This window comes from Pongo abelii, chromosome 8 (assembly GCF_028885655.2).
Source record: "Pongo abelii isolate AG06213 chromosome 8, NHGRI_mPonAbe1-v2.0_pri, whole genome shotgun sequence".
Lineage (NCBI taxonomy): Eukaryota > Metazoa > Chordata > Mammalia > Primates > Hominidae > Pongo > Pongo abelii.
Genome location: NC_071993.2, coordinates 133,197,663 through 133,212,990, shown reverse-complemented (window position 1 = coordinate 133,212,990; position 15,328 = coordinate 133,197,663). Strand labels below are relative to the sequence as shown.

Sequence of the window (15,328 nt, the reverse complement as noted above, 5' to 3'; positions counted from 1 at the left end):
CTAGTTCAGTCTTATGCTTGTTCAATAGTCCTGCAAATATTTAGTGATCACTTACTCACCTACTGGTCACGTGCAAGCTGCAATGCTGGTTCTAAGAAAAACAACAGAAATAAGGAGACTATTCCCTGGGTGTGTAAAGGGAGCCAGATATCAATTTAATAAAATGTTGTCAGTGACGGGAAGCAGGTTGCACAAAACCACATGAGGAATTCCGCAGAAGGGACCTAGATGCTGGGAATCCTGAAGAAAGGGTTGGCTAACCTGGACCTCGAAGGTCACTCATCAGCCTCGAAGGTCATCCCCAGCATTAGTGCTATGCATGACCCTGAAGAGGAGGCTGACCATCCAGTGTGATGAGGGCAAGTGACCAGGCCCAGGAGCCAGGTCCCAACTGGGACATCTTGGCCCTGCTGCTGATTGGCTGTATGGCTCTGTCTGTTTCATAGGGCTACCTTCACAAACTGCCACAAACTAGGTGGCTTCAAACAACAGAAATTTAGTCTCTCACTGCTCTTCAGGCCAGAAGTCTGAAATCAAGGGATCAGCCGTGTTGGTCTCTTTTGCAGGGTCTACGGAAGAATCCCTCCCACATCTCACTCCTCGCTTTGGGTGGCTTCTGGCCATCCCTGGTGTGCCTTGACTTGTAGATGTCACTCCCGTTTCTGCTTGCATCTTCGCTTGGCCTTCTGCCGTGCGTCTGTGTGTCTCCTGTTCGGTCTCTTCTAAGGACATGTGTCACTAGATTTATGGCCCACCCTAGTCCAGGACAATCTCATCTTGAGATCCTTAATTTAATTACATTTGCAAAGTCCCTTTTCCCAATAAGATCACATTCACAGGTCCAGAGATTAGGAGTTAAACATATCTTTTCTGGGGGCTGGGGGGGGACACTATTCAACCCCCTGCAGTGACCTGGGGGCTCTCATCTTTATTTTCCTCATTAGTAAAATGGGCTCATGTTATCTGCTTTACAGGATTGCTGTAAATATTAAAGAAAATAATATATTCTTGGCCGAGCGCAGTGGCTCATGCCTGTAATCCCAGCACTTTGGGAGCCGAGGCTGGCGGATCACAAGGCCAGGAAATTGAGACCCTCCTGGCCAACATGGTGAAACCCCGTCTCTACTAAAAATACAAAAACTAGCTGGATGTGGTGGCACATGCCTGTAATCCCAGCTACTCAGGAGGCTGAGGCAGGAGAATCCCTTGAACCAGGGAGTCAGAGGTTGCAGTGAGCTGAGATCGCGCCACTGTACTGCAGCCTGGTGACAGAGCGAGACTCTGTTTCAAAAAAATGAAAAGAAAAATAAAAGGAAATAATACATTCGAGAGCCTGGCTCATGGGGGCTGTGAAGGATAAAGAGTGACTGCTGATAGGTCCAGAGTTTTGGGGGGAATGATGAAAATGTTCTGCAATTAGATAGTGGTGATGTTTGCATGACTCAGTGAATATGCTAAAAACCATTGGATTGCATGCTTTCAAGGAGTGAACTTAATGCTATGTGAATTATTTTTCCATAACACTGTAATTTAAAAAAGGAGCCTGACTCAGGGAATCTTTTCATACATCATAGCTGCTATTATTATTATTGATGTGCTGGTAATGCTGGTAATAACACTTTTCTTTTTTTTTTTTTTTGAGACAGTGTCTCACTCACTCTGTCACCCAGGCTGAAGTGCAGTGGTGTGATCTTGGCTCACTGCAACCTCCGCCTCCCAGGTTCAAGTGATTCTCCTGCCTCAGCCTCCCGAGTAGCTGGAATTACAGGCACACACTATCACACACGCTAATTTTCGTATTTTTAGTAGAAATGGAGTTTCACAATGTTGCCCAGGCTGGACTGGAACTCCTGACCTCAAGTGATCTGCCAGTCTCAGCCTCCCAAAGTGCCGGGATTACAGGCATGAGCCACCATGCCCAGCCCTTGGTAATACCTATTCTTAATGTGTTTTATCACAGTTTAAACTCTTACCTCCTCTGTCGTGCTCCCACACCCTGGTCATGAGTTATATTTGAAATGGGAACCATGGGCAAGGGGTCTTTGCATGTCTAGCCTAGTGCCTTGTGCATAGTAAAGGGATAAAGAATATTTGTTTTGATTGTACCTGAGTAGTTCACATGGAAATTACTGAAGCCCTGTGGTGCTTATGTGTTAAGTAATACTGCTGCCATGACTGTTTATCAAACATGTATGGGGTGAGATATTACTTTTACCCACAAGTTCCTCCAAAAAAAAAAAAAAAAAAGCCAAAATTAAATTTCAAGCCAACTGCTTTTCCACCATGTGATTGACAGCACCACACTGAGACCAAAAGTCTTTTTCTAGGAAATTCAGTTAGCAGTTGGACACTGAGTTAGCCAGGATAATTCATGTTTTCTAATCATCATCTTATTACAGGCAGTCAAAATCCATGTGCCACTGTCCTGCTTGCCGAGTGCAGTCAGAAAAATCAGGATCAGACATTAAGCGGCCCCGGTGCCTGCTGCATCATGGCTTTGGAGATTAAAAACTAATTTTCAGAAGGACAAAAACTTATCTTGAGGAAATATAGGTCTCCTGAGTGTTCACTTTGACAGCTAAAATAATCAACTAATAAAATTTTAATAGATTCCTCTTTGTTTCCAGTCAGGGAAAAACAACAGGATTTTACATGTTAAAGGAAGGCCGCTGGTTTTCAAAGCAGCGGCTCCATTTTCTCTTTCTAATTCTAATTCTAGTCCTTTTCTTTTTTAATTCTGCTTTTTTCATGCTCCTGCTGGTTCTGGGCCCCTCTCTCAAAACTGCACAAAGGGAAGCAGGCGAGTGTGGGGTTGAGAGGCCCAAGCCCGGGACACACAGGTCCCGACTGGGTCCCCAGCTCTGCCACCTGCACACCTTGGACAGTGGGATCATGGCGGGAGCTGCAGCCATGATCAGCAGAGTGATCCATGTACGGAGTGCAGCCCAGAACCTGGATCCTAGAAGAGTGCCACAGGGGGGTGACTCTGACCACCCTGAGAACCCCTTTCTCTCTGCCCCAGAACTTGGCCTGAGCCTGGGGTGATGGCTGGCCCGGCCTCCTCCTGTCGCTCTAGAGAAGGGACCCACGGTCTTCATCTTTCCCAAACATTGGAGACTTTCTTCTCATCTTTTCCTCCTACTCTACCTAGGGAGAAAGAACCCCACACACAAAGTCCACTGGATTTAAATTCCATGCTCTGAGAGCCTTCCAACTTCAGGTTTACAACTAAATATCTGTGACATTCAACTTAAAACAAATTACATTCACTTATCTAACTCAGGGCCAGTAAGGGCTGTGAGAACATCAAAATGTATCTCAGAAACCCTGAATGCTTGAATTTTGTGTCCACTGTTGTTTCCCGCAATTCTTTAGAGCTAAATGATTAATTATACCCAAGACAGTCCAAAGCAATTATTTAATTAAGCTTATTATAGGCTGCCAATTGTTTGCAGTAAAGGGAAGGCCTTCATCCTGATTTCTCAACATCTGGCCTTTGGATGACTTAAAAGATAGAAGAAGATAAGAGAATATTTTTACGACTAAGTAACAATTGCTAGAAATATTCCACTGAGTAGAAAAACTTTTTCAGTAATTTGCTTCTCATGATTAGAACGTGGTGACATGTTTTACAGTAAGTGTTCAGCTTATTTAGATCCAATGTAAAATAGAAAATGTTGCAATACAAAATGAAATGTTACTGCCATTTTCTTTTTAGAGCGGAATCAATGGTATTCATTTCCACTTTCCCCTTGCCTATTTTTGTTTTTTTTGTTTTTGAGAGGGACTCTCGTTCTGTCACCCAGGCTGGAGTACAGTGGCACATCTCGGCTCACTGCAACCTCCGCCTCCTGGGTTCAAGCAATTCTCCCACATCAGCCTCCCAAGTAGCTGGGACTACAGGTGCATGCCACCACACCCAGCTACTTTTTGTATTTTTAATAGAGATGGAGTTTCGCCATGTTGTCCAGGCTGGTCTTGAACTCCTGACCACAGGTGATCCACCCACCTCGGCCTCCCAAAGTGCTGGAATTACAGGCGTGAGCCACCACACCCGGCCTCCCTTTGCCTATTTTTTTAAGTTCGCATCCTTAATAAAATCAACTTTAATAAACAAAAATCCTCTCCTACCTATTCTAAAGTTAGAAGTCTACATTTCATTTCATAAAGAACATCTCAGAGAAGGAGACACAAGCCACCCCACAGAGTTGATGACCAAAGTAATCCCTGAATGATCTGTTTGTTGATACACATGGACACCAGTGTGGTGGAAGACAACACTTCATAGAATGACTTTTAGTCAATCTGGACTTTGGATGACTTAGAAGGAGACATGAGAACATTTTCATGCCTAAGTAACAATTTCTACAAATTTGGGATTTGAAAATATTAAAAAATGTTTTAGTTGCTCCAAACCACATTGGACTCCCTCTTCTCTGAAGCATTAAGTGTTATGGTTCTTTGAATGCACATCTTAGCTCTCACATGATTTCTAATTGTCCCGGGTATCTCAATGCTGCCTCGTCTATTAGGATACAAGCATCCTGAGCATGATAGATCTGTTTCTCCCATTGCCCATGACAACTCATAAAACAGGATTGGTGGAGTAAGCCAGTTAAATACTAATGAGTTGATTAGTCTGTATTTGCTTACCAGTTGTGTTCAAAACAGATACTTGACTAACTCAAGCCTCTTCCTTCCGTATCATTTGAGCATTGAGATACTGTCAATCTATTAAAATTTAAGAGTTGTTAAATACTACCTACGAATGGGCCATCAATGAGCATAGGATGATGAATGACTGAACAAATAGGTAAGCAGTAATGAATGACATAGGAACACCTTACACGGTCCCTTCTTTGGAAAGAAGCTTAGGTTGAGGAAAACTGATGGAGTTTGCAACTTGACCAGCTATTCCTCGAGGACTGATGTATACCTAGATCCTTGGGTTGCTGCAATATAAATTATGTATTAGAACTAATTATTATATAAGATTATATATTATTATTATTAATTATATAATATTATATTATATATTATTACATATTATATATAATTATATATTATTACATATTATATATAATTATATATTATTACATATTATATATAATTATATATTATATAATTTGTGATATATAATATTGCATATTATATAATATGTACTATATATTGCATATAATATATAATATTGCATATGTAATATATATGTTACATGTAATATAATATATATTATGTATTGCATATATAATATATATTACGTGTATAATATAATATATAGTATATATTATATATAATATATACTATGTATAATATATAGTATATATTATATTATACATGTAATATATAATATATGTAATTATATTACATGTATAATATATACTATATAATTATATTGCATATATAATATATAGCATATATAATATATAATATATAGCATATATAATATATAATATACATTATATTGCATATATAATATATAATATATATTATTATATATTGTATGTTATTATATATTAGAACTAATGCTCTAAACCTCATTCCATTTCCATAGACCTCATCCTCAGTCCTGAATTTGCTAAAATAATCTGCAAAATTTTGTGGTTATGTATGTTGGGGCTCAGAAAATGATACCCCAAAATATGGCTCTTTGACATGATGAACTGAAGGAAAACCCTCAAGGTCTCTCTGGCCCCTGGCACCCACCTTCACCCCATCTGTCTCTCCAAAAGCACAGGATGAAGTTGTTCTCTGACGTTCCCTTATCTGCCTAAACGATAGACCCTCCAAAAAAGAAACAAATTACCTTGATCCCTCTCTGAGTTTTCATTAACTGATGTCACAGGAAGAAAGACTGAAGCCTGTCAACACATCCAGACAGACTTTTGTCATAAACCGTTGTCTGTTCTGCAGGCCCAACAGACTTTGTCCCAGGCCATTGTATGTTCTTCAAGCCCAATGAATTCCCCTAAAAATCATTTACTCACCCCCTAAAATTATCCATACTTCCCTATCTCCCTTTCTCCTAAGAAGAAGGGTATATAACCATCTGTGCCCCCAGTGAGTAATCATTCTTATACAATTCACTTGTGCTATGCCTGTTAAAATAAAATTGTATGCCTTTTCTCCCATAATATTTCTGCCTTTTGTCAGTTGATTTGTAGTGAACTTTCAGAGGGCAAAGGAGGACATTTTCCCTTAGCCCCTACAGGTATGTTGTGAATTATTCTAGGGAGAGTCTAAGGAGGTTCATGTCTCACAAAAGGTTAGTAGTCACTGTATTAGAAGGGCCCATTTCCAGTCAGATGAATTTTGCATGAAAATTTTGTGTCTTTCTAAAGTGGAGAGATAGTGGTCACCTCACTAAATAACATAAGGTACTAGACACATGGGAATTCAGAGATGCCAGTTTGCTGTTACCCAAATTGTCATTTCTCCAAAGAAAACCTTTCTCTCAACATCAGGAAGCACCTTTTAAATTAAAGCACTTCACTGCTCCACCTTAGCAAAGAGAGAAATGAAAACCAAGCTGCAGGCCAAGGTTCCCATCGTTTGAAGGAACCCGACAGCCCAAGGCTAACATTACTCATTTCAGGGAGTGGGATGTGGCCTTAGCTGTGAGCTAAGGCCAGACATGTGTCATGGTCCATGGCTAAATGTCACCTTCTGTCTCTGCAAGTTAGAGTCTTCAGCAAATTTGTCCATTTTTAAAAAGAATCTATGCTTTCATTCCCAAACCTAAAGGTTGGCTCAAAAGGTTCTTTCTTAGTTATTGTCATTTCCAGAAATGTATTTATATTATTAATGCTATATTTTATATCATAGAGCCATGAGTGACCAGTATTCCTATGAGCAGATGGGTTAACAAAATACAGAACTTTCCTGAAATTGTCAGTCTTTCAATTAACATGTTAACAGATGCCTAATCCATGGATCTGCCCTTATTAATAGTAAAGAAAGCTACCACCTCTCGAGCACTGACCTGGGGCCTCCCCTGGGCTAAGCGTTTTGACTCGATGACATAGCAACCCTGAGAAGTAGGTACCCTTATCCCCATTTTACAGGTGAAGAAACCAGGGCTCAAAGTTAAGGTCACATAACTAGTAAGTAACAAACTAGAACTCAAACCCAGAGCTTCCAGACTCCAGAGGCCACCCTCGCAGCGTTGAGACTGGCACTTCTCCCTGTAGTGTTCCTTAATTCCAGAAAGAGCTGAACACAGGATCCAGAGGCCAGACCTCAGCCTCCAAGAAGCAGTGCTAATGCTCTGTGTACTTAAGAGTGTTCCTTTATTCGCACATCTCCCACAAATTAAATAAGTAAATAAAAAAATATAAATTTGTACTCATGGTGCTTATAATTCCATCAAATATTTGGGGAATAGGGCTGATCAGGATAAATAATTAGATGTACGAATTGTCCTTTTATAAAAAGATTTCCTAATGGCTTTTGGAGCAACTTGGATGGAACTAGGGCCATTATTGTAAGTGAAGTAACTCAGGAATTGAAAAACAAATATGGCATTTTCTGACTTCTAAGTGGGAAGTAAGCTATGGGTACACAAAGGCATCCAGAGTAATATAATGGACACTGGAGACTTAGAAGGGGGAGGCCAAGAGGCGGGGGAGGGATGAAAGACTACCTGTGGGGTACAATGTACACTACTCAGATGACAGGTGCACTAAAATCCTAGACTTCACCATTACACAATTTATCCACGTAACCAAAGGCTACTGTACCCCTGAGGCTATTGAAATATTTTAAAAGTAAACATTTCCCTTTTGAAATGTGTCTGCTAATTCAGATACAGTTATCTTCTAAGCAGTTGAAACATCTTTTTCCTCATTCTTCTTCCCGGCAATATATCTTTGAGACATAAAAAGAGATAAAAACATACAAAAGCAAAATGCACTGTATTCTTTACCATAAAATATTTCAAACAAAAGAAAATTCCTAGGCTAACTTTCCAAAAGATTTGCAAAATGAATCAATGCAAACATGTCACAGAAACGTCATTTCCGATCAAAATCTGAGAATATAAGTAATTGTTGTTTCTTTTTTCATTCTCTCTCTTGTTAAGAGCTGTGTCTTGGCCATAAACAAGAAGCGGTCCTTAAAATTATATATTTTTTCTTGTCTCTTTTTCAACAGGGGACTTATTATGTTTGAAAATGAAACCTATGTCTTAGAACCAATGAAAAATGCAACCAACAGATACAAACTCTTCCCAGCGAAGAACCTGAAAAGCGTCTGGGGATCGTGTGGATCACATCACAACACATCAAACCTCACTGCAAATAATGTGTTTCTACCGCCCTCTCAGACGTGGGCAGGAAGGGTAAGGGGGATGCCTGAATTTGTGTTTCTGGGAAGCTAGGAGCTCAAGCTATGGATACCCCACACTAGGACATCTGGAGAAATGTTGCCATCTAGATGATGCGGCATCTGGGGGATGGAAGTGCCCAGTTTATCTGGAGGTGGTAGACATTATACAGTGGGACACAACCATAAGCCAAATCCCCATCACTGTATTGCAGATGTCAGTCTCAGACTCATTAAAATATGCTGGGGAAAGTCACACAGTTGGGATCAGAGGATGACAAAATTACCCCCCCCAACCTCTACCCCCACAAGCTCAAGATTCATGGAATCTCCCAAGAGACCCTACTATGGTCCTAGGCCCAGGGTTGGGCCCCACCATGGCAAGCAAGACAAGATTGGACCCTGACCCGCTCTCTAGCAGCTCTGCATCTACTGGAGGTGAAAGAGCACATAGACCCTTCTTTATTAGCAAGTTTGGGTTCTTATTATAATTTGCAGAGAACTCCCACTCTTTGCCCACACACTTATGCAGAGGTGAACTGGGCCTTCCTCCACGTGATGTGGCTCAGGAATCTTGCTTATCCACAGTCCAAGCTGCAAATTCTTGTCCTAGTTCCCTCCTGGGACCGTCCAAGCAGTCTGTGTTTTCTGGCCACCAGCCCCTGGATCTGCTGATAAAATGTCTTCCTTTTTGCAGCAGCACTGGAAAGAGTAGTTGCCTAAGGGAGTCTGTGCTGCAGACAGACTTCCCTTCTTGACACGTGTAGTGTCACACCATGAAACCTCCACCCCTAAGGGTGGCCTGCCCCTTTTCTGTCTGGCATTATGTGGGCAACAGAGGCTACAGTAGAGCTCTTTTAATAAGGATTAAAGGCGATCGTTCCCAACATTTGGCTGGAGGCCCTGAATTTAAATGAGCAGAAACAAGATAGGAAATTATCAACAATTTCCTGATTTTTCATTTCTGGATTTCCTGTTCCTCTGTTGACAAGAAATCAAGAAAATTTATAGATAGGATGTCGCTTGTGCTTATATTTGACTCTCCGAGAACATTTCCTCTAGGTTTCTCCTAACCCATTGTTGTCTTCTAACTTGAATTTCAGTAGACCACTGCTTAGCACTCAACATTTAATGAATATTATTCTTGGTTCATTCTAAATCATTTTTCTACTTGGAAACAGCAGGGGTTATCCCAAATGATACCTTCTCATTCTTAGAATTCCCCTCATACCTGTGGATAGATGTCTGTTCCCCTAAAACTGCTCTTATCTGAACCAGTTCAGGACTTTTAACTCTAATTTTACATTCATTCTTTCAGTCCAGGTATTCTGCTTGTGTAACCCTCACGTCTTCTGTTTGCTAGTATGTTTCTAAGAGTTTCTATGGCAGGTGCTCACAACCTCTTTTTCGTTTCCTGCCCCATCACAGGAAGGGGAGGAACTCTCCCATCTGGTACTGTGGCTCACCTTAACATTGCTGCTTGGTGGCAGAACACTGTATCCTAATCCCTAGGAATAGAGCTTGAAAATTACCCCCCCAACCTCTACCCCCACAAGCTCAAGATATTTTTCAACCTGTGCTTCTCCCCGCTACCTGTCTTAGTGGTGGATTTAAAGATCAGCCTCTGGGGTCCCAGGGCAGGTTTATTTTACTCTTCAAATGCTTTTGCCTTTGATTCCAAACCTTGGAGAAGATGTGATTAACCTGTAGCTTTACCGGTCATAAACAAGTAGAACATTTGCATTTTGTTTTCCAGGCTCTTTGCTTTGAGTACCTTGTTGAATGCACGTTGCCCACGTTACAAGATTTATAACTTGACGGCTTAAATGACACTCAAATATGTTTGTCATTTCATATAGAAGTACAAACTTGGTCTGTACTTGCCAGCCATATTTTAATTATTTTAGCTTACAGCTCTCTAGAAGCATGATTGTAATTTCCAGTCATTTTGACTTGTGGAGAAATGGGGAGAATGGGAATAACAATGGTGCTTTGTTAATAATGCATATTGAAGTGCAAATGAACCTTTAAATTGAAAAGGGAAGGCATCAATGCCGGTCAACTCAGTTCTCAATATTTCTCTCTAGAAAGCACTGTGATGGTTTTTTATGGAAGAGAAAGCATCCTGGACTTAAAATGCATGTATATAATGAAAATGGTGCGAAAAATAATTTCAAATATGTGGAATCCTTGTGAATTGGAATTACATAGTAGATTGTTTTGGTTAGCACCTACGGTAAATATGAAAGGGGCAGTTCCTGCCCCACTTATGCTGCCTTTATTTCACTCTTTAAAAAAAAAAAATCAATGGAGAGGCTGCTAACTAATCTTGTTTATGCAACGCAGCAACTGCATTTGCTTTTTCCCTGCATTTTTCTGCCCCCACTAAATGTTAACTATTGCAAAGACTGGTTTGCAGACTCTGATTTTTCTGCAGATGTTTGCGTTTTTCTTCACAGAGCATCAGGAATAAATCTGCACTCAGGGTATACACTGGCTATGATATAAACCTGAGCTATTGTTTGTCATTTTTACAAGGCTCTACATTAGATTTTAGTGAGAACCCAAGTTGCCCCTCGAAGGGCACAGAGAAACAGGGAGTGTCACAGTCAGCTCGTTCTCTCTGTGGATTTTTGAGTCTCCATCCTGAAGCCTCCTTACTGTTCAGCTCCCCCACAGTAGACTCTTTCCCTCTCCATCGGCTACTCATTCAAGAATGCAAACCAATTTTAACATCATCCTAAGTAAGCTCTGAGCAAGGCAAAGATGGTAAATCTACTGGAGAAAATCACATAAGACATCCCAAAGGCAAATGCAAATTATTTTTGAATTGCCTTTTCTTTAGGGATTATCTGTGCCATTGTTCCCCTCCATTAGTATGGATAATTATGAGTCAAATAGAAAAGTTGCTGCCTTCTCTGAAAAGAAATGTTTGCTTGGGTACCGTGTACATATAGGACAGCGAGTTGGGGAGGTGCTGTTTTGCTTCCTCGAAGGTGGCCATTCTGAAATGAACTGGTGCTATTGCTTTTGTGTTTCTAGACAGCCTATCGTATTTGTTTAATAGAAGGCACAGTAGTGGTGGGGTATTTGTAGCCATAGCAGTATATAACACATTATATGTAGAGCCTAATGAGAGTTGAATATCAGGAACTGGCCAGAACTGTTTGAAAACTCCTTAATTATGACAGGCACACTGAATTCCTCTCTAACAACCATCCTTGCTTCCACGCCTCTTCTAAGAGACTATCATGTTCTTTTACTACCTTAGTTGTTCTCAAAGCTTGGTGGTGGGGGCCGGGCGCGAGGCTCACGCCTGTAATCCCAGCACTTTGGGAGGCTGAAGCAGGCGGATCACCTGAGGTCAGGAGTTCAAGACCAACCTGGCCAACATGGTGAAACCCCATCTCTACTAACAATACAAAAATTAGCAGGGCGTGGTGGCAGGCATCTGTAATCTCAGCTACCTGGGAGGCTGAGGCAGGAGAATCACTTGAAACTGGGAGGCAGAGGTTGTAGTGAGCTGAGATCATGCCAATGTACTCTAGCCTGGGCGACAAGAGTGAAACTCGTCTCAAAACAAAACAAAAAAAAAACCGCTTGGTGGGGAATGGGGCAGCACCACTTCCTTGGCCCTGGGCTTTGAATATCTATTTATGTGAGTGGAGGCTCCAGTTTTCCAGGTGTGGATTCCTAGTGAGTTTCAAATCCACTGAAGCTCTGGATAAATAAATAATAGATCTCACTTGTGTCATTCGTTTTTAAGGCTTAATTTCAATACTTCACACTTCTCCCTACTAACATTCAGTTTGCCGGATTCAGCCTATTCTCCTGGCAGATTGTCTCATTTGTTTACTTCTGCCCGCCTACATGTCGGCCAGGTGTCAGAGGCTGTATCCTGTGTGGATAGGATCAGTGTGTGCTGTCCCCATGCCAGTCACAGTCAAGGATGGTAGAGACAACCTTTCCTAACCGAAATTGGAGCTCAACTTACAAATACGCGGAAAGTGATCTTAGAGTCAAGGCATGGAGCCTCGCTTGATTGAGCTAATACTGATTTTTTTCTTGCTTAGAGGAAGAGAAACCAAACTTTCGATTCATTTCATTTGCTGATCTTGCTGGCGATGGAAACACTGGCTCTGGTCTCATTGTGATTGTTGTTTTCTGGCTGTCGGGTGATAGCACAGCTGGCTTGCAAGTGGCTACCCACGTCCATCATGACTGCCACCTCTCACCTGGACGACGGCATGGCCTCCTTGCCGCACTCTCAGCTTCCAATATCATCCAATATCATCCCCCTAGAATCCATTCTCCTTCCAGTAGCCAGAGCAATATATATATTATATATATATATATACATATATATATTTATTTTTTTGAGATGGAGTCTCGCTCTGTTGCCCAGGCTGGAGTCAGTGGTGCCATCTCGGCTCACTGCAACCTCCACCTCCCAGGTTCAAGTAATTCTTGTGCCTCAGCCTCCCGAGTAGCTGGGACTACAGGCGTGTACCACCACGCCCTGCTAATTTATCTGTTTTTAGTAGAGACAGAGTTTTACTATGTTGATCAGGCTGGTCTTGAACTCCTGACCTCAAGGGATTCGCCCACCTCGGCCTCCCGAAGTGCTGGGATTACAGGCGTAAGCCACCACGCCCAGTTGCAATATTTTTAAAATCTCATATTCAAGGCCCCCATGCTCTTAGATTATTAGGCTATCACTCAACCTCCTTGCCATGGCCCCAGTGTCCCATCCCCATCTTCCACCTCATCTCATCCACTCTTGTCTCCCATTCGCCAGACTCCAGCCATATGGCCTGTTGCCAACACCCACAAGCTCTCCCCAGCCTCAGGACGTCTGCTGTTGCCATTCCATCTACCTGAAACACTGTTCCCACAATCTTTCCACACATGCCTCTTTCTCATCCTTCAGGCCTCAGCTACCTTATGCCTGCCCACTGCCCAGCTTCATCCTACCTGCAGAACCCTGTTTATTTCCTTTGTTGTACTTTTCACAGACTCTCTCTTTCTTTTGTTAATTCTGCATGGGCTCACCTTCTCCCAGGCCCCACCAGAATGTGAGTTTCAGGAGGACACTGGATTTCCTGAATATGGGTTTCCTGAATATGAGTTTCAGGAAGACACTGGGTTTCAGGAATATGGGTTTCAGGAGGACACTGGGTTTCCTGAATATGAGTTTCAGGAAGACACTGGGTTTCAGGAATATGGGTTTCAGGAGGACACTGGGTTTCCTGAATGGGAGTTTCAGGAAGACACTGGGTTTCAGAAATACGGGTTTCCTGTCCACACTGTATCCCTAGCACCCTACACAGGGCCTAGCGCAAACAGCATCCCTGGTAGATAGCGTGGGATGAATAAATGTTATACAAATGGTCTGACCCATATGAAGAAAGAATTGCAGTGATGATTTATTGTAGCCCCAATCTCAACTTGCTTTTCTAACTTGAGTTAAGTTCCCATTGCCAGAGTCCTCACTGCAGGCTGCTCGGGGGTTATTTATCCTGGGGAACTTGGCTGTGATCCCATTGCCAGAGTCCTCACTGCAGGCTGCTCGGGGGTTATTTATCCTGGGGAACTTGGCTGTGATGACTTTGAGAGGCCCAGGAACTGGTTCTCTCTTGAGCAAGATTCAAAGAAGGCCTCTGCCTCCACCTGGGAACGGAGACTTTTGGGCTAATCTCAGAGGCTGATGTTCCCGTTTGAGGAAGGGCTTTTGTTCATAACCCCCCAAAATGAAAATTCAATCGAGCAACCGGTTTCTTTTTTTAAATTTTTTAAAATTATTATTTTAATTTCTTCTTTAAAAATAAAACAGGATACATGTGCAGAACGTGCAGGTTTGTTACATAGGTATACGTGTGCCATGGTGGTTTGCTGCACCTACTGACCCGTCCTCTAAGTTCCCTCCCCTCAGCCCCCACCCCTCAACAGGCCCTGGTGTGTGTTGTTCCCCTCCCTGTGTCCATGTGTTCTTATTGTTCAATTCCAACTTGGCTCTCTGTTCCTCTATTAGTTTGCTGAGTATGATGGCCTCCAGCTTCATCCATGTCCCTGCAAAGGACATGATCTCATTCCTTTTTATGGCAGCATAGTATTCCATGGTGTATGTATACCACATTTTCTTTATCCAGTCTATCAGTGATGGGCATTTGGGTTGGTTCCATGTCTTCAGCAACCAGTTTCAAATGTTGCTCTCCATATCACAAATTTTAAAACATGATTCTTTGTTGTTTTTTTTTAACTGGACAGCCAGATAGGTGGAAATCACGTGGGAATAATGTAAACCTCTCTCTGTGTGTGCAGCTAACAGGAGAAGAAACCTCCGCCCTGAGCTGGCGACTCCCCCAGTGCTTCTCTTTATTATGTGGTTAAGCTTCCCTCTGAGCTTGCAGTTCTCTGAATTCATGAGAAAATGTAGACTTCTCTGAAAATTGCAGAGACAGGAAAATTGTGTTCACATGTTTGTTTTTATTATCTGGAATTGTGTATTTTCTAAATGGGGATCCTAAGCCAGTTGGAAATATCCCATGGTCGTTTATTTCACCCCTCTGCAGGCTGAAAAGTGTAAACGTCTAAACAACCAGATTCCTTTCCATGAGCTTTTCAGCGAGAGATTAGTTTTTCATTTCTAGAGCTATATTTTCTTCTGCATAATTAGCCAAATTTTTTAATGATTAATCAGGGAATTGTGGACAACAGAGAGGGTTCTGCCTCTTTCACGCCTCAATGAGGAAAAAGGGCAAGATCTTCACACTTTCGGAAGGTGTCCCATTTTGTGTGCACCCGTGGGCACCATGGGGGCAAATGTCTTTTCTTTTATAAGTAGCGCAGAGTTATCACCATAAAGCATGCCTACAACGTATAGTTACAAAGCATAACAGTTTCTTCTTGTAACATTGTAAAGATATAAGAAATTGTACCTTTCCTGGCGCTTTATTTTTCCTTTTCCATAAGGTTTCCAGATATCTTTAGGAACACCTAAATTCATGAA

At 41.8% G+C, this 15,328-nt stretch overlaps 1 protein-coding gene across 2 annotated transcripts in view; it reads left to right on the top strand.

Annotated features, from left to right (window-relative positions):
* ADAM12 (ADAM metallopeptidase domain 12) overlaps nucleotides 1-15,328 on the top strand; it is a 377,221-nt gene that overhangs the window by 267,118 nt on the left and 94,775 nt on the right. For both annotated transcript variants that reach the window (XM_054523029.2, XM_024253866.3), the window contains exon 6: nucleotides 8,149-8,335. In XM_054523029.2, the coding sequence (XP_054379004.2) occupies nucleotides 8,149-8,335 (187 nt within the window). The remainder of the gene's footprint in view (nucleotides 1-8,148; nucleotides 8,336-15,328) is intronic.